Source organism: Phyllobates terribilis, unplaced genomic scaffold (genome assembly GCF_046119375.1).
Source record: "Phyllobates terribilis strain yellow unplaced genomic scaffold, ASM4611937v1 Scaffold_3__8_contigs__length_932513732, whole genome shotgun sequence".
Taxonomy (NCBI): domain Eukaryota; kingdom Metazoa; phylum Chordata; class Amphibia; order Anura; family Dendrobatidae; genus Phyllobates; species Phyllobates terribilis.
The window spans coordinates 587097566-587117732 of record NW_027362763.1 but is presented as its reverse complement, the minus strand read 5'-3'; the positions used below and the strand labels follow the sequence as shown (position 1 = coordinate 587117732).

General features: G+C 50.6%; 1 protein-coding gene across 2 annotated transcripts in view; it reads left to right on the top strand.

Annotated features, from left to right (window-relative positions):
- The window catches only part of ARID4B (AT-rich interaction domain 4B), a 593887-nt gene that overhangs the window by 138994 nt on the left and 434726 nt on the right, over positions 1-20167 (top strand). For both annotated transcript variants that reach the window (XM_073671468.1, XM_073671469.1), the window contains one exon: positions 19242-19332. In XM_073671468.1, the coding sequence (XP_073527569.1) occupies positions 19242-19332 (91 nt within the window). The remainder of the gene's footprint in view (positions 1-19241; positions 19333-20167) is intronic.

The following is a 20167-nucleotide window of genomic DNA, read 5'->3' as shown; positions in this document are numbered from 1 at the left end:
CTCTCCTCGACTCCGGGTGCTCTTGCTCTGGACACCTCGCCTCCGGGTGCGCTCGTTCTAGACTGCTCCAAGCGACACCCATCTTTTCTCTTCTCTTTCGTCTCCTCCCACTTCGAGGGCGGTCCCGGGGCAACTCGGTGACTGTCAGCTCCAGGGGGAGTTCTTTCACGCTGACAGACACCTCCAGCATCACAGTCTCTGTTGGTGGGGGCGGTTTCCACTTCTGGCGCCATTTTCTGTCCTGGCCCACGATGGGAGGTGGCCTCCTGCCCTCCTTTGGCACGCCCATAATGGCGTCCGCTGCTCTTCCAAGGCGGGAAATCTGCGGTTTTGGCGGGAATCGCTTCCCAGTGGCGGGAAACTCGGCAGATGGCGGGAACAAGCTGGAAATGGCGGACAATCGGCGGGAAACGACTGGTGATGGAGTCCGATGGCGTGGACCCTCCGGAACCGGCGGGAGACTTCTTTCTGAGGTAAACTTGCACTTTTCTTCAGGCACGCAGTACCCGGGTGTTGCGGGCACGTAATCCTGCCGACTACGCCAAAGTTGACGCGCCCCCTGGGACATATTCCTTTTTGAGGGGAATACCCGGCACCAGATCAGATGGGGGGGGGGGTTTGTAGTCTCCGAGCGGCTGTGACCCGGTCCCGTGCCCAGGGCGTCAATCTCAGTGTTATGTGGCAGTCCTACAGATGTTATTAAAGTTCTTTTGTGTCGACTACGCCACCCGTTGTAATGCGGTCACTGTGGCCGCCGCTGCAGCAGGGTCTGCTGAGGCTGATGGTGGATGTGCAGCTTGGTGGGATAACCCCCAACGGGAGGGGTATAGCCTCAGAGGGGACAGGCGCAGAGGATGGGGGTTGTGGTGGTGCGGTGCAGCCGGTAATGATGACAGACTCGGGTTGTGCAGTTAAGGGTCTTTACTTACTGCAGATGTTCCTGGTCACTCTAGCTCCAAGTGACCTCCCGAGCCGTGCTGCGTCCACCAGGTCCTGGATCCGGCCAACCCCCAAACAAGTCCGGAGCGTGGCCCTGAGCTCTCCCTCTGTCCTTACTTCAGCCGTCCCCACCAGTGATTCACCTAAGTCCAGCTCCCTCGGGCCTTCTGTTGGGCAACCTTTGGCCTTAGGTTCCCTGACCCTTCCTGTGGTGTGCCTTCAGGGTGAATGTAGTGGGTGACCGTGACAGACACTGCCCACGGTCTCCGGTCTCTGGCTGGGGAATGTCTTTGCCCCCACCAGCTTGGGTTCCGGTACCCTCTTGCTGACTCCTCACCCGGTGTTCTTATTTGGGTTCTTGGGTCCCTTCTTTGTCCCCCTCTGGGTCTTTCTTCACTCCACTCTCTCTCTTCAGGGCCTCTCTTTCTTTCAGCTGCTCCTCTGCCAGCTTCCGCTCCTCCTCTTCTGCTGACTTGTCCTCTGCACTGACTGACTCTCTGCGTCTGACAGGCTCCTCTGCGTCTGACAGGCTCCTCTGCGTCTGACCCTGATCTTAGTTGGTGCCCACCTTATATATCCCTCTATGTGTGAGCTCAGGTGACCAGCACCCAATGAGCTCCTATCACTACCCAGACTGCTCCCCCTATCTGCCCCTACACTACATGGGATGTACCACCCCCCTCCCACTCCAGCCAGGAACAGGCTCGGTCGCACCTGCACATTTCTAAGTGGGAGTGCCGTCGGCCTGCTCCTCTGGAATGGGATGTATGTAGTGCATGCAGTCTATCTGAGCTCAGTTCCACACTCCATCCTTACCCGGGAGTGGAATATCACACCTCTGGGTTGAGGTGCAATACTCCTGTAGCAGCCGAATCCTCAGGGTGCTACATATACCCATGTCTGGGTGTGAAGACAGAGGTGCATGCGAATAGAGTTAGACCTCCTGAGAAAAAAGACACTGTATTTGAGTTTGTTACGCTGCTATCATTCGGTGGTGTTGAGAAGTCGGGCCCAATCCAGCCCTTTTTCATTTTTAGAAGAGTCAGGCTGTCAGCATTTTCAGTTGTCATGTGATGAGCTTATCAGTTATAATTCCACCAGCGACACTAAAAGCCCCCTCTGATAAAACACTAGCGGTAGGGAAGACCAGGACTTCCAAGGAGTAGAGAGCCAGTTCATGTCATGTGTCCAGCTTGGATACCCAATAATTATAAGGCATAGAGGAATCACGGTGGATGTTGGTACAGTCGGCAAGGTACTCCCTAAGCATCTTCCGAAACTTTTCGCTCCTTGTGAGAGTACCCCGCGCATCAGGGCCTGTGCAATGGGAGGGTCTGAGAAAATTGTCCCAGAACTTTGACAGTGTTCCCCTGTCTCTGCTGAATTGGATTTGTGTCTCTCTCGCCTGTACTCCTTGGTTGCCCAACGAACTGTGACCTCTGCCGCAAGCGTTTTCAGATAGGAATTTTTTTAATAATTCCACAACAAGGCCCTTCTGGTACTGCCCCATTTTATTAGGCTTGTCCGGCGTGGAAATAAGAGACATAAAGTTCTCCCTGTAGCGTGGGTCTAGAAGTGTCACCAATCAGTAATGACTGTCACCCAAAATTGGGACAACGCGAGGGTCACGGGAAAGGCAGTGTAACATAAACTCAGCCATTTGTGCCAGACTGCTAACAGGCAAGACTTCCGTGTCCTCACCAATAGGATGACTGACCATGCTCTCCTCCTCCTCCTCCCTGTCCTCAGGCCATACACGCTGAACAGACGGTATGACAGTTGTGCAGGTAGTACTGTCTATATCACAGGAAACTAGCTCCTGTTCTTCCTCCTCCTCCTCTTCCTCATTGTCACCCAATCCACGTTGGGATGAGATGAGGCTGGGCTGTGTGTAATCACCCTGAATGGTTCCTTGCTCCATCTCATTGGATGCATCCTTTTTAATTGTGAGCAGAGAGCCTTTCAGAAGACAGAGAAGCAGGATGGTGATGCTAATTATGGCGTCATCGCCGCTCACCATCTTGGTGGAGTCCTCAGCATTTTGAATGATGGTACCATATGTCTGACATCAATGTCCACTCCTGAGGTCTTATCTGTGGAGTCTGACCTGAATACCGACAGCCTTGTTGATGCTGGTAGTCAACAACTGCCCTCTTCTGCTCACGAATCCTTCTCAACATCTGCAATGTAGAGTTCCAACGCGTGGGGACATCACACACCAGTCAGTGAGCTGGAAGCTACAAACGCTGCTGAAGCACGGCAAGGCCAGTGGAAGCTGTAGCTGACTTTCTAAAATGGGCCCACACGCGGCGTACTTTGACAAACTGATCTGGGTACGTTTTGAAAAACCAGGTTAAGCACATGGACCAGGCATGGTATGTGTGTGAGCTCGCCTTGCTTCAGAGCCACCACCAGGTTCCGGCCATTGTCACACATGATCATGCCTGGCTGTAGGTTCAGCGGTGTCAGCCACAGATCTGCCTGCTCTTTCAGAGCTGTCCACATCTCTTCAGCATTGTGTGGTTTGTCACCTAAGCATATTAGCTTCAGCACAGCCTTTTGCCGCTTGGCCGAGGCAGTGCTGCAGTGCTTCCGTCTTGTGACTGATGTGGTCATTTTGGAGATGGATGCTGAAGAGGAGGAGGTACAGGAGCTGTAGAATGTGGGGGCAACCCTGATTGAACCAGGGCCCGCAATCCTCGGCGTCGGGAGGACGTGGTCCGTCCCAAAGTTCGACTGGGTCCTGGCTTCCACTATATTAGCCCAGTGTGCCATTAGCGAGATGTACCGTCCCTGCCCACAAGCACTTGTCCACGTGTCCGTGATTAGGTGGACTTTCTCAGCAACTGCGTTGTTGAGGGCATGGTTAATGTTGTGGGACACGTGCTCATGTAATGCGGGGACGGCACATCAGGAGAAATAGTGGTGGCTGGGGACCGAGTACCGAGGGACGGCCGCCGCCATCAGGTTGCGGAAAGCTTCTGTCTCCACGAGCCTAAAAGGCATCATTTCGAGCGCAAGCATTCGCGAAATTTGTGAATTTAGTAATGTGGCCTGTGGGGCGTTGGCTGCCTAATTGGACTTGCTTTCCATGGACTGGGGTAGGGACAAGTGAACTCTGTGCTGGGACAAGGACATGGACGTGCTTGCTGATGGTGCTAGTTGAGAGTGTGCAACGACAGGTGCAGGGCGGGAGGCATCTTCACATGCTCCATGGATAGGGGATTGATGTGCATGCACAACAGCGGAAGAAGCAGTGGTGTCACCGGCAGACACTATTTCTGGGCCCTGGGGTTCGGCCCACTTAGTCGGGTGCTTTGCTGCTATGCGCCTGATCTTGCTGGTGGTGGTCAGGCTGCTAGTTTCCTGTTGATGCTGGCCTGGCAGGTGGTGCTAATGGCCTTTTTGGGGTTATCTGCAGAGTCTTTAAAAAATAACTAGACTCGGGAAGACCTAACAGTTGTACTGGCAACTTCCGTCGTGTTGGTGTTATGGGGAACGCTTTCCTGCCTTATGTCTGCGGCCACCACACTGCTTTTTCCTGCCTGTTGTGATGCTACGCCTGCCTCCCCCTGTGTGCTGCTGTCCTCGGTCTGCATGTCCCCCTGCCAGGTTTGGTCAGTTACTATATCATCCACCACCTCGTCTTTAACTTCCGCACCCTGGTCCTCCTCCTGACTTTCTGGCAATTGTGTCTCATTATCATCCACTTTTTGCGACAGTAATTGCACTTTCCCACCGTTGCCTTCGTGTGACCGTGGCTGCTCAATTATTTGGGCATCGCCACACTCGTTCTCCTGTTCATCCATATGAAGCTAGCCGGGCGAGAGGCCCGAATCTATAAATGGAAAAGTGAACAGCTCTTCGGAGTGTCCAAGTGTCGGATCAGTTTTCTCCGGGCACTTGGCATGGTGGGAGGAAGAAGGATCAGGGTGAGGAATATGCGGTCCAGACTCATGGCTACTGAGACTTAACTGTGTGGAAGACAGGGTGGTGGTGGTGGTGGTGGCGGCAAAGTGACTGGAAGGATTATCTGCTGTCCAACAAACAACCCTTTGACACTGCTCTGTGTTCAATAGTGGTGTTCTGCGGTCCCCTAGTAATTGGGACAGGAAGGTCGAGCGACAAGATGTGGGTGTTTGTTGTGGCACAATTTCAGCTTGCCCACTGCCTCTGTCTTTGCATGCACCATCACGTCCACTTCCCCTTCCCTTGCCACTCACCTTGCCCATTTTAAATAGAGGAAAATATTTTTCACATTCACTACAAATGGCTGGATTTGAACCGCAGTTATGTGATACGTCTGACGAACAACCACTGTTTTAAATAGCGGGTCTGTAGTTTACTACTACTATTCTTCACAGCGACCTCGTGTGAATAGCTTCAACGACACACTGCAACAAAATGGAAGCCAATATTTTCCACGTTCAGTTCAAATTTCTGGATTTTTATCGCTGTAATATGGAACAGATCTGGCTGCAGTGCTAACAAGCAAATGGAGTGGAAAAATGGTGTACTCTGGATTGCTTTTTAAGCAAATAACCAGGATTGAGATAAAAAAAAAATTGCCCTGGCCCCTGATATATGGGGCTATGTCTACAAATATCTGTAAGAACAGCAGCAGCAGCAGCAGACAAGAACGTTCAATAGACCCTCTTGTGCTGTATCATGCACTGCAGTCTGTCACATACCCTGGCTGTCTTGCTTTTTAAGCAAATAACCAGGATTAAGATAAAAAAAATTAGCCATGGCCCCTGATAACTGGGGCTATGTTTACAAATATCTGTAACAACAACAGCAGCAGCAGCAGCAGACAGGATGTGCCATGGACCCTCTTGCTATATGCACTGCAGTCTGCTACATACACTGCCTGCCTAACTTCTGCTATCACCACTGAATATATGCAGCTGGATTAGTCCTCAGAAGGACTGTTTGTTCAGATGGATATATATATATATATATATGCTGTGGAATACCTATACTAACTATAAACAAGCAAATAGCTCCCTGACTCAGCAGCAGCTCTCCCTACTCTGCCTGTTTCCGTGATAGACTGTGACGAGCATAGCGGCACCAGGTCTTGTATAGACCCAATGACACTATGCGGCCAGCCCAATCACTGTAATGCCCACAACCAACATAGCTATGGCATTACAGTGTGTGGCAGGCAATCCCTGCATGTTCATTGGCTCTCTAAAGAGTGTACCAAACATGCAGGGCGGGGACCCGAGCTCTCGCCGAGCAACCCTGGAAATACTCGCCGAGCTTGTCGAGCACCGTGATGCTCGGGCGAGTACCGAGCAGTGCCTAGCACGTTTGCTCATCACTAATACACTGTAGTTACTTAAATAGTGTATATACATTTATACACACAGAAATAAGATAGCAGTATCTCTGGCAGCAATGAAGAAGAAGGGGACCCCCTGTCACCATCACACAACAGCAGTGAGGAAGACATTGTGATAAGTGGATGGCAGAAAATGTAGAGGAGTCAGGAATGCGCAGCTGTGTGGGGCAAACAGGAAAAAGCAGCTGTTGGAGTGGAGAACAAGAGAGAGTAGTGAGGCTAGAGACCTAAAGCAGGAAGCTCCAGTACTCACTTCAGGTCAGCACTCCTGAAAGTGCTGACCACAGAGCTTAGCTGACAGCTGTGCAGGACAGAGAGGACACCTTCTCTCCACTTCTTCTATTAGCACTTTCTTCGCTGCCAGCTTCAGCAGTGATTACACAGCTCTCCTTGCTGCATGTACCAGCAGCCTGAGACTCCACAGCAGTTCTTGATTGTGGGCGGGGCTTACTGCTGTAAGGCTCCAGGAGCAGCATAGTCAGTGCAGTGCAGGGGGCGCTGTGCTGAGCCCCCCATCATATCCAGTGGGAGGGAGAGACGGGGAAGAGATCCAACCGGCACACGGTTCTCTTACGCTGCAGTCTGAGCCTCTGATCCCCACCCTACCTTATACCAGACAATGTAGGAGCCGACAGTGAGGAAGTTACCACACACTCAGCTTTTCTTTCCTCTTCTAGTGGGGTGGGGGGGGGCTTAAATCGGGTATGCTGCATACTGAGAAGAGAGAGGCTGTCTGAGTCAGGGGCCCACAGGGGGATCTAACGATTTCCCGGTGGGCCAGTCCGAGCCTGCTCCCATACACAGGTGCACTTCTTCAACCGAGTGCTCCTACGCCCTTCATGAGAGAGCTGTCGCTAGACTTGTTTGGCTACAGCTTATCTGTGGGAGAAGAAAGAGGTGGGCAGCCGGAAATCGAACATGCCCGATCAACATCTCCCCGCACAATCAGTTGTTTGGGACCCCTATACATATTAGACTGCCAGTCGAACCCAACTATATGGGAGTGTTCAGACGACATTAAATGGAATCTGTCACCCGCCTGGGACTTATCAGACCTCTACTATGGGCATACAGGTGATAGAAATGTGAATCTATACCTACCTGTATGGCCCATAGCAGAGGTCTGATTGCTTTGAAAATGCTTTTTAGAAAATCATTTTACCTATGCTTGGCGTCCGGGAGATGCCAAGAAATCCCAACCTACTTAATTAACTTCAATATCCTCCCCCCCTCCCCTGCACGTCACAGGGCCCTGTGACGTGCAGTTCCCGTGCCGGATCCCGTGCCTGTGCATTTTACCTGGCACGTAAGGCGCGGTAATTCCGGCAGTCTGTGTATCCTTGTGGAGCAGGGATCTTCTGCGCAGGCGAGTCACTGTGCCTTTCCTGTGCCTGCGCAGAAGATCCCTGCTCCACAAGGATGCACAGACTGCTGGAATTACCGCGCCTTACGTGCCAGGTAAAATGCACAGGCACGGGATCCGGCACGGGAGAGGGGGAATATTGAAATGAATTAAGTAGGCAGGGATTTCTTGGCGTCCCCCAGACACCAAGCATAGCTAGAATGATTTTATAAAAAAACATTTTCAAAGCAATCAGACCTCTAATATGGGACATACAGGTAGGTATAGTTACATTTCTATCACCTGTATGTCCATAGTAGAGGTCCGATATCTCCCAGGGGGGACAGACTCCCATCAGACCTCTAATATGGGCCATACAGGTAGGTATAGAGTTACATTTCTATCACCTGTATGTCCATAGTAGAGGTCAGATATCTCCCAGGGGGACAGACTCCCATCAGACCTCTACTATGGCCATACAGGTAGGTATAGAGTTACATTTCTATCACCTGTATGTCCATAGTAGAGGTCAGATATCTCCCAGGAGGGACAGACTCCCATCAGACCTCTACTATGAGCCATACAGGTAGGTATAGAGTTACATTTCTATCACCTGTATGCCCATAGTAGAGGTCAGACATCTCCCAGGGGGACAGATTCCCATCAGACCTCTACTATGGCCATACAGGTAGGTATAGAGTTACATTTCTATTACCTGTATGCCCATAGTAGAGGTCAGATATCTCCCAGGGGGGACAGACTCCCATCAGACCTCTACTATGGCCATACAGGTAGGTATAGAGTTACATTTCTATACCCTGTATGCCCATAGTAGAGGTCAGATATCTCCCAGGGGGGACAGACTCCCATCAGACCTCTACTATGGCCATACAGGTAGGTATAGAGTTACATTTCTATCACCTGTATGCCCATAGTAGAGGTCAGATATCTCCCAGGGAGGACAGATTCCCATCAGACCTCTACTATGGCCATACAGGTAGGTATAGAGTTACATTTCTATCACCTGTATGCCCATAGTAGAGGTCTGATATCTCCCAGGAGGGACAGATTCCCATCAGACCTCTACTATGGCCATACAGGTAGGTATAGAGTTACATTTCTGACGCGCCCCCTGGGCCTGTGCTGCTGCTGCTGTGCAGGGGGAATACCCGGAGCCGGATCGCTGGGTGTTGTAGTTCTCCGTGGCGGTGACCCGGTCCGTGCCCAGGGCGGTCAAACCAGTGGCAGTCTAAATGTTGTAATAAGTGTCCGACTACGCCACCCGTGGATTGCGGTCAGTGGGGACCGCCGCTGCGCTGCCGACCGCTGAGGCTGATGTTGGTTGCGCAGCCGAGTATGGGATAACTCCCCACGGGAGGAGTATTGCCTCAGGGCAGCTAATGTGAAAGATGATGGGAGTGATGGTGTGAGCGTCCCAGTACTAATGGTGCTGGTGCGGCAAGGAATCACAGAGACGTGTGGTGCAGTTCAGGGTCTTTACTGATGGTACAAAGCAGACCCTCCCGGGAGTACTGGCTAGTATAAGGGGCCTGGTCAGTCTGCGAGCAAGCAGGAGTTCCCCTGGCCAGGTGGAGTTGTAGGCCTCCCCGTTTATCTGCACTCTTCCTGGCTACCTTGCTATCAGCGGTTACAAGTAGCCCACGTCCCTGAGTATACCGTGTGGTGCTCACCCGTATGGCTGGTGACTTGGGGCCTTCTGTTAGCCTCCGCTCCTGGATGGCGGCGCTGGTCCCTTCTTTGTGACTGAGCCTCCGGGCTTCTATGGCCAGAGGACCTGGAATCCCCTGCCGGCTGGTTTCTGCTGCTGGGTGTATATCAGTCCCCACAGCCTCGGACTCCTGTGTCCAGCTTTAGTATCTTCGTCCAGGGCGAACTCTGCTCAGCTCCAGCCCCTGGACTTCTGCTACTGCTCCTCCAGAGCTCCTGATCTCACTTTCCCTCTCCAGACTCTGTCTGCTCTAATCCCGCCCCAGACCCAGTTTAAAAGGGCAGATTCCTCCCCTCCCAGGTCTGGGCGGACCGTGTTGCATGCTTAGGGATCCTGACCAGAGAAACCTCCCACTTGCTCTCAGACATAATATCTCTATTATTGTGGCAACCAGACCCCTGGGGTGTCACATTTCTATCACCTGTATGCCCATAGTAGAGGTCTGATATCTCCAGGGGGGACAGATTCCCATCAGACCTCTACTATGGCCATACAGGTAGGTATAGAGTTACATTTCTATAACCTGTATGCCCATAGTAGAGGTCAGATATCTCCCAGTAGGGACAGATTCCCATCAGACCTCTACTATGGCCATACAGGTAGGTATAGAGTTACATTTCTATACTATGTATGCCCATAGTAGAGGTCAGATATCTCCCAGGGGGGACAGACTCCCATCAGACCTCTACTATGACCATACAGGTAAGTATAGATGTAACATACCTGGCGGCGTCCTTGCATGGTGGTCCATCTCCCACTGTGCAAGAGGGCGCACTTGATCTCCTGTCCAGAATGTCTCTCTGGCTTCCCTCCATGCTGTCTGTTTGTGTCTGTTTCTGCTGCTTAAGGGCGGCGCCCGATCACTTCCTGCCTTTTGTACCTGCTGTGGGTCACACCCCTTGTGCGTCCTCAGCCTATTGCTGTCTGTCACTTGGTATATAGCTCAGCAGCTCCCTTCTATCCCGGCCTGTGCATAGTGTTTCCTTCAGTGTGTGCTTGCACTCTGAAGGTGCCAGGTCCCGTTCTTTGTTTCCTTGTCTGCCTTTCCTGGAGGCTGTATTTCCAGGCCTGTCTGAACTGAGTCCTGTATGTCTCCTGCTTTGCGGTATCAGCTCCCGTGTCTGAACTGAGTCCTGTATGTCTCCTGCTTTTCGGTATTAGTTCCCGTGTCTGAACTGAGTCCTTTCTGTGTTCTCTTGTCTGTCCTGTCTGAACTCGCTCCTAGCTTGTTCCTCCTGCCTTCTAGGGGCCGATTACCTAGACCGTTCCTGTATCTTGTCTGACCTGTCTGAACACGCTCCTAGCCTGTTCCTCTCGCCCTCTAGTGGCCGATTTCCTAGACCCGCTCCTGTGTCTGGTCTGTCCTGTCTGAACACGCTCCTTGCCTGTTCGCTCCGCCTTCTAGTGGCCGATTTCCTAGACCCGCTCCTGTGTCTGGTCTGTCCTGTCTGAACACGCTCCTTGCCTGTTCGTTCCGCCTCTCTGGGGGCCGTATTCCCAGACCCGCTCCTGTATCCCTCTGCAGTGTCGGTCTCCTCCGTACACTCAGTTCCAGTCTGAACTCTCTCCTGTCCTTTACCTGTTTTGCCTCTATATCCGTTCCCTTCCTTTTTCTGCAGAGTCTGAACTCGTACCTAACTCCTGCTTGTTGTCTCTGCAAGTACTGTGTGAGTATCTGGCTCTGTCTTTCCCTTCCTGTCTGTTCCGTGTGAACAGAGCCCTGTCCTCCCTGCTCAGCCTTGTCTGCACTCTAGCTGTGCTTGCCTGTAACCCTCTGCCTGTATTGTTCCTGAGTCCCGGTGTGTACTGGGTCCTATCCCGCCTGTGTTCCTACCTGCTAGTGCCTCCCTGTCTGCACTCTAGCTGTGCTTGCCTTTACCCCCCTGCCTGCATACCCGCCTGCCTGCATACCAGTCGTGCCTGCCTATACCCACCAGTCTGTGTGCCAGCCTACCAGCCTGTTCCTGTATTCCCCTGTGTGGGTCAACAGCCGTGTCCGGGGTCTGTCCTGGAGTAGCACCTGGTCCCTCTGCTCGGTTCCTCCTTGGTGCACTGGCGTCGTATGCCGTCGTGCGACCCTGGTCGGATCGGGTGAATACTTAGTCACGCCCCTCCAGGCATTCACTCTCCGGCACGGTCCAGTGGAATCACTACCAATCACACGCACACGCCGCTTAGCCCGGGCGTGTGCATAACAATAGAATTACATTTCTATAACCTGTATGTCCATAGTAGAGGTCAGATATCTCCCAGGGGGACAGACTCCCATCAGACCTCTACTATGGCCATACAGGTAGGTATAGAGTTACATTTCTATAACCTGTATGTCCATAGTAGAGGTCAGATATCTCCCAGGGGGGACAGACTCCCATCAGACCTCTACTATGGGCCATACAGGTAGGTATAGAGTTACATTTCTATCACCTGTATGCCCATAGTAGAGGTCAGATATCTCCCAGGGGGACAGACTCCCATCAGACCTCTACTATGGCCATACAGGTAGGTATAGAGTTACATTTCTATCACCTGTATGCCCATAGTAGAGGTCAGATATCTCCCAGGAGGGACAGACTCCCATCAGACTTCTACTATGAGCCATACAGGTAGGTATAGAGTTACATTTCTATCACCTGTATGCCCATAGTAGAGGTCAGATATCTCCCAGGGGGACAGACTCCCATCAGACCTCTACTATGGCCATACAGGTAGGTATAGAGTTACATTTCTATCACCTGTATGCCCATAGTAGAGGTCAGATATCTCCCAGGGGGGACAGACTCCCATCAGACCTCTACTATGGGCCATACAGGTAGGTATAGAGTTACATTTCTATCACCTGTATGCCCATAGTAGAGGTCAGATATCTCCCAGGGGGACAGACTCCCATCAGACCTCTACTATGGGCCATACAGGTAGGTATAGAGTTACATTTCTATCACCTGTATGCCCATAGTAGAGGTCAGATATCTCCCAGGGGGACAGACTCCCATCAGACCTCTACTATGGCCATACAGGTAGGTATAGAGTTACATTTCTATACCCTGTATGTCCATAGTAGAGGTCAGATATCTCCCAGTGGGGACAGATTCCCATCAGACCTCTACTATGGCCATACAGGTAGGTATAGAGTTACATTTCTATCACCTGTATGCCCATAGTAGAGGTCAGATATCTCCCAGGGGGGACAGACTCCCATCAGACCTCTACTATGGCCATACAGGTAGGTATAGAGTTACATTTCTATACCCTGTATGCCCATAGTAGAGGTCAGATATCTCCCAGGGGGACAGACTCCCATCAGACCTCTACTATGGCCATACAGGTAGGTATAGAGTTACATTTCTATCACTTGTATGCCCATAGTAGAGGTCAGATATCTCCCAGGGGGACAGACTCCCATCAGACCTCTACTATGGCCATACAGGTAGGTATAGAGTTACATTTCTATCACCTGTATGCCCATAGTAGAGGTCAGATATCTCCCAGGGGGGACAGATTCCCATCAGACCTCTACTATGGCCATACAGGTAGGTATAGAGTTACTTTTCTATACCCTGCATGCACATAGTAGAGGTCAGATATCTCCCAGGGGGGACAGACTCCCATCAGACCTCTACTATGGCCATACAGGTAGGTATAGAGTTACATTTCTATACCCTGTATGTCCATAGTAGAGGTCAGATATCTCCCAGTGGGGACAGATTCCCATCAGACCTCTACTATGGCCATACAGGTAGGTATAGAGTTACATTTCTATCACCTGTATGCCCATAGTAGAGGTCAGATATCTCCCAGGGGGGACAGACTCCCATCAGACCTCTACTATGGCCATACAGGTAGGTATAGAGTTACATTTCTATACCCTGTATGCCCATAGTAGAGGTCAGATATCTCCCAGGGGGACAGACTCCCATCAGACCTCTACTATGGCCATACAGGTAGGTGTAGAGTTACATTTCTATCACTTGTATGCCCATAGTAGAGGTCAGATATCTCCCAGGGGGACAGACTCCCATCAGACCTCTACTATGGCCATACAGGTAGGTATAGAGTTACATTTCTATCACCTGTATGCCCATAGTAGAGGTCAGATATCTCCCAGGGGGGACAGATTCCCATCAGACCTCTACCATGGCCATACAGGTAGGTATAGAGTTACTTTTCTATACCCTGCATGCACATAGTAGAGGTCAGATATCTCCCAGGGGGGACAGACTCCCATCAGACCTCTACTATGGCCATACAGGTAGGTATAGAGTTACATTTCTATCACCTGTATGCCCATAGTAGAGGTCTGATATCTCCAGGGGGGACAGATTCCCATCAGACCTCTACTATGGCCATACAGGTAGGTATAGAGTTACATTTCTATACCCTGTATGCCCATAGTAGAGGTCAGATATCTCCCAGGGGGGACAGATTCCCATCAGACCTCTACTATGGCCATACAGGTAGGTATAGAGTTACATTTCTATCACCTGTATGTCCATAGTAGAGGTCAGATATCTCCCAGGGGGGACAGATTCCCATCAGACCTCTACTATGGCCATACAGGTAAGTATAGATTTACTTTTCTATCACCTGTATGCCCATAGTAGAGGTCAGATATCTCCCAGGGGGGACAGACTCCCATCAGACCTCTACTATGGGCCATACAGGTAGGTATAGAGTTACATTTCTATCACCTGTATGCCCATAGTAGAGGTCAGATATCTCCCAGGGGGACAGACTCCCATCAGACCTCTACTATGGGCCATACAGGTAGGTATAGAGTTACATTTCTATCACCTGTATGCCCATAGTAGAGGTCTGATATCTCCAGGGGGGACAGATTCCCATCAGACCTCTACTATGGCCATACAGGTAGGTATAGAGTTACATTTCTATACCCTGTATGCCCATAGTAGAGGTCAGATATCTCCCAGGGGGGACAGATTCCCATCAGACCTCTACTATGGCCATACAGGTAGGTATAGAGTTACATTTCTATCACCTGTATGTCCATAGAAGAGGTCGGATATCTCCCAGGGGGGACAGATTCCCATCAGACCTCTACTATGGCCATACAGGTAAGTATAGATTTACTTTTCTATCACCTGTATGCCCATAGTAGAGGTCAGATATCTCCTAGGGGGGACAGATTCCCATCAGACCTCTACTATGGGCCATACAGGTAGGTATAGAGTTACATTTCTATCACCTGTATGCCCATAGTAGAGGTCAGATATCTCCCAGGGGGACAGACTCCCATCAGACCTCTACTATGGCCATACAGGTAGGTATAGAGTTACATTTCTATTACCTGTATGCCCATAGTAGAGGTCTGATATCGCTAAGGTGGGGGGTGACAGATTCCCTTTAAACAATGTTCCTGGCTTTTGGCCTACTATTTTCTTGGTGTTGAAGCACCCTCTAACAAAATGTACCCATTCTACTGACAACTTCTCATTTAGTCATTCAGTCTTAGCTGTATGTAGTTGACGCGCCCCCTGGGCCATGTTCAAGGGATACCCGGAGCCGGATCTGTATGGGGGTAGTAGTCCTTGTGGCGGTGACCCGGTCCGTGCCCAGGGTGTCAAACTAAGTGTGTGGCAGTCTTTGTAGATGTTGTTTAAGTGTCGACTACGCCACCCGTTGAGTGCGGCTTTGAAGCCGCCGCTGCAGAGCAGTCCGCTGAGGCCGGTGGTATATGTGCAGCAGTGATGGTATAACCCCCAACGGGAGGGGTATGGCCTCAGGGCAGCAGGTGTGGATGATGGGGGTTGTGATGATGCAGGAAGGAGAGGCAGAGTCAGGAGATGCAGTTTCAGGGTTTTTACTCACTGATGTTGCTTTAGTCACTCTGGCCTTGAGTGACCACCCGAGCCGTGCTGCGTCCACCAGGTCCTGGACTCGGCCAACCCCCAGGCAGTCCGGAGCATGGTCCTGAGCTTCCCTGTCTCTCTCTCTTCCTCCTGGCCGTTCCCACCAGGGATCCACCTTTGGCCGGCTCCCTCGGGTCTCTTGGTGGTCAAACCTCCTCTGGGTTCCCTGACCCTATGCTTGGTGTGCCTTTCTGGTGGATTTGGTGAGGGTTGTGGCAAATCTTGACCACGACCTCCGGTTCCTGGCTGAGGACTAGTGGCCTCCACCAGTTCGGGTTCCGGTACCCGTGTCCGCCAACCCTTCACCCTTTCTGGTCTGTTTCTGGGTTCTTGGGGTTCCCTCTGTCTTTCTCTCTGGGTCCTTCTTACTCCTCTCTCTGCAGGCCTTGCTCTGGAGCTGGGCCCAGCCGGAGCCACAGCTCCCTGTCAGCCCTCCTGGCTGAGCTCCTCTGCTCGGCTTCTCCTCAGGCTGAACTCACCCTGATCTAAGATGGTGCCCACCTTATATACTCCCTCTATGTGTGAGCCCAGGTGACCAGCACCCAATGAGCTCCTAGCTTTACCCAGACTACTCCCCCTATCTGCCCCTACACTACTGGGATGTTCCACCCCCCTCCCACTCCAGCCAGGGACAGACGCTGTCTTACCTGCACATTTACTTAGTGGGAGTACCGTTGTTCTGTCCCCCGGAAATGGGATGTATGTAGTGCATGCAGCCTACTGAGCTCAGTTCCACACTCCATCCTTACCCGGGAGTGGAATACCACACCTCTGGGTTGAGGTGCAATACCCCTGTAGCAGCCGAGTCCTCAGGGTGCTACATATTAACTGCAAGACCATCTCCAAAATAGGAATGAATGTTATAGTTATTTTTTGAGTCAGCTGTGCGTATTAAAGGGAAGGTGCCACGATTTAAAATTTTGTATTAATAATTATTGCTTATATAATCAGTTATTTTTAATACAAAATTAAATGTACCACTTTATTAGTTTTTTATTTATTCAGTTGTACATTGGCCATTGAGGGCTGCTATTTTTATTTGGGGGTGTTTAAGAATCTAAGCAGCACTCTTATACACCTCACTTACGGCAGTCCTGGCCATAAGAGACAGTAGTCGGTCACTGACCCTATCTCTAACAAGAGAGGCCGCTCCTCCTGCCTCCAGCTGTGACCTGGGCATGTCCCCTGAGCTGTCCCGGTCGCAGCTGTGGGAGGAGATTGCGGCCATCTTTGTGCAGCTCGCAGTATAAGCTGCACATTCCTCCTGTCATCGCACCCACTGCTCAGTCAGTACGTGTCATGACTGGAGCTGCCCGGGAGAAAAGGCGCCGGGAGCGGAGGTCTCGGGTGAGTATCTGTGGCAGAGTCGGCGACGGGGTGCAGTGATCTCAGCGTGTCAGCTGTTATCATCGCTCACTGCCGACATCTAAAGAGCACACAGACACAGCGCTGCGTGGGAGTGTGGAAGGTGAGTAGATGTGTTTGGTTTGTTTTCTTTGCATTGAATATATGGGGGCATATGCCTACCCAGGATGCCCGGTCGAATGCACTCCCTACGGGCCGCCGCCCGGTCGAATGCACTCCCTACGGGCCGCCGCCCGGTCGAATGCACTCCCCACGGGCCGCCGCCCGGTCGAATGCACTCCCCACGGGCCGCCGCCCGGTCGAATGCACTCCCCACGGGCCGCCGCCCGGTCGAATGCACTCCCCACGGGCCGCCGCCCGGTCGAATGCACTCCCCACGGGCCGCCGCCCGGTCGAATGCACTCCCCACGGGCCGCCGCCCGGTCGAATGCACTCCCCACGGGCCGCCGCCCGGTCGAATGCACTCCCCACGGGCCGCCGCCCGGTCGAATGCACTCCCCACGGGCCGCCGCCCGGTCGAATGCACTCCCCACGGGCCGCCGCCCGGTCGAATGCACTCCCCACGGGCCGCCGCCCGGTCGAATGCACTCCCCACGGGCCGCCGCCCGGTCGAATGCACTCCCCACGGGCCGCCGCCCGGTCGAATGCACTCCCCACGGGCCGCCGCCCGGTCGAATGCACTCCCCACGGGCCGCCGCCCGGTCGAATGCACTCCCCACGGGCCGCCGCCCGGTCGAATGCACTCCCCACGGGCCGCCGCCCGGTCGAATGCACTCCTTTTTCTCCTGCTGCTCTGGTCTCTGTAGCGAGCGCCCGCACATCTCAGCACAGTGGGCTCCATATAGTGAGATCATCGTGCCCACTGTCAGGGTCTGCATCAGTGACTTCAGATTCAGAGGGGGATTCATGTCCTGCGCTGAGCTCAATATCTAACCCCATCATGTGATACATTACATTGAGCCCTGTATCTAATCCCAGCGTGTTACTCTAAGCGTATCTAATCACACACGTGATACCCTTCGCGTATCTAACCGCAGCTTATGATACAGCGAGCAGCACCATCTAACAAAATCGGCACTGCCGGCCGTTCTCGGTGACTCTGGACTTGTCAGTATCACTTTGTAGCCACCAACAAAATGGCTCCACACTGTGATCCTAAACTTCATTCTTTCTTATTTTTTTTACAAACACCCAGAAAGGAGAGGAGAGGAGAGGAGTGACATCAGACACATGTGAGCAGATCCAGTCCACATTTACTGCAGGCGTAATGTGAGCAAGTTGTACACTAGGTTTTTATGGCAAATTTCAGCAGCTGCTCCCTCTAGTGTTTAAAAGTAGAAATACCAAACCTTTTTAAATTATTTTTCAGATTTTACTTCATTAAAAACAAATGATAATATTTTTTTAAAAAAACAGTAATACTTTAAATTATTTCAGTTGTTGACTTTTTTTTATTTTTTTTATGACCCCTTCCCTTTAAAGTCTCCCTTAGCTTAGACCAGTTTATAGCAACTCTTAGGCTATGTGCCAACGATGCAGAAATGAAGCAGAAAATTTCTGCAGTATTTCTGCATCTCCCTGGCAGATTGTACATGCGTTTTTCCTGCAGAATACATGCGGATTCACATGTGTATCCACATGCGTTAACGCATGTGTTTCCGCATGCGGACTGACAAGCACTTCCCAGGCGATAGCATCACTTGGAAAGTGCTTGACAACTAGGTCACACTATATAAATCCATGCAACCGGCATGGATTTATATAGTGTGACCGTAAAAATAAAAAAATAAAGCTATACTTACCTCCGATCCCCCGCCGCGTGTGCGGTCGCGCTCGTCCTGGCTTCTTCCTGGTTGCCGGCACATCACGAGACAGCCTGCGGTCACATAACCGTGACGTCATCTCAGGTCCTGGAAGGAGAAGCGCTGCAGGGGCCGCCGGACAGGTGAATATAAACTTTATTTTATTCTTTTTTTTTACAGGTACAATGGTATCCAGGTCTGGATGAGAGTCTTCTCTCCTCCAGAACTGGGTACCATCCGCACATAGAGACGCATAGAAGCCGCTTGTACAAATGTACAGACACGGATTCTATGCGTCTCAATGCAAGTCAATGGCGGCGCTTCCACAAAATTAATGAACATGCTGCGGATTTATGAGCGCTGCAGAAATTCTGCGGAAAAATCCACAGCATGTGCATTGACATTGCGGAATGCCATTGGGGACCATGGGGTGCGGATTACCATGCGTTTTTGATGCGTTTCCGCTGCGGAAATTCCACAGCATAAATGCATGAAAAACGCATCGTGTCCACGCAGCCTTAAAGTGCATCTATCATTTCAGGCTCTAGCTGCTCCTTCCACCTCTTTTTTAACCCTCTATATAGAATTTTATGAGCACCAACCGTGATCTCCTATCTCAATAATGGGAAGGTATGTGCTGAAAACAGATGTTACCCATGAACTGAGATTATTAAGATTGAATAGTCAGTCCAAGAGGAGAAAGAAGATTATTTCTCTGATAAAATATCATTAAAAAGTTCCTTATTTTCATGTGCACAATTGATCTATGAAAAGCAAACAAATAAACAAAAAAAATGACAATTACTCTTTAACTTTTAACTGAAAAGTTGAAAAATCACCTTTTTTATAACAGATCGGAGCTGTGGTAGAAATCAGAAGTCCGGATGGAACTTATCAGGAAGCTGTTATTAATAAGTTAACCGATGCAAGCTGGTACACAGTTGGTAAGTTTCATAGATATTGAAATATGCTTTTATGATCTAGTAATCCACATATAATCCTAATTACTTGAGTCATTTGTGAAGCACTAGGTGTGAACCAGTTTAATGATCATATTAGGTTATTGTGCAGAGACTAATCTCTCCAATATAATGTTAAAATAAAGCATAAAAAATAACTTTAAATTTAAGATCACTTGACTATAACTGTTATTCCCCAACTTTATCTTTAATGCTTCATTAGTGAAATAGATTTTCATTACATCAAATAGTGAGCTTCCTTCTATATGCACTTTGTAACCCCTTTTAAATGAGTATGCTGGCTGTTTTTGCTGTGGCCAGCCAGTTTTTTCCTGCATTTTTAGCCTCTCCAGGAAAAATGTAGTAATTACATGCCAGCCAATGAAAAGAAGCCAGTCTCATAAAGAGGATATATAGATAGGGATTGTCTTCACAAGACAACCTCTTAATATAATTATGTTTCCAAACCAAAGTTTCAAATTATATCATTTAGTGATGACTGGTGGAAATGTACAGTGGAAGTGCACCATCACTATTGGGGGCCGGCCCAGGAGGCGAACCCTCTCTACACTGCATCCATGTGAGTGGGGTTCTACAGCGGACTCTTGAGAGGAACTGCGCGATTGGAGCTAACAGTTTAACCTCTTTAATACTGCAGAGCGATAGAAGCATTTAACAAGATTCAACATGGCAGCCGTCAATTAAGATGGCCATCACCCTCCTGCACAACATGATTACAGGTTACCATAGGTTTTATAGTAAATTCAGTATAGTAGTATATATACAATGTAGATGATCAAGTGATTGCAAGTTCAAGTCT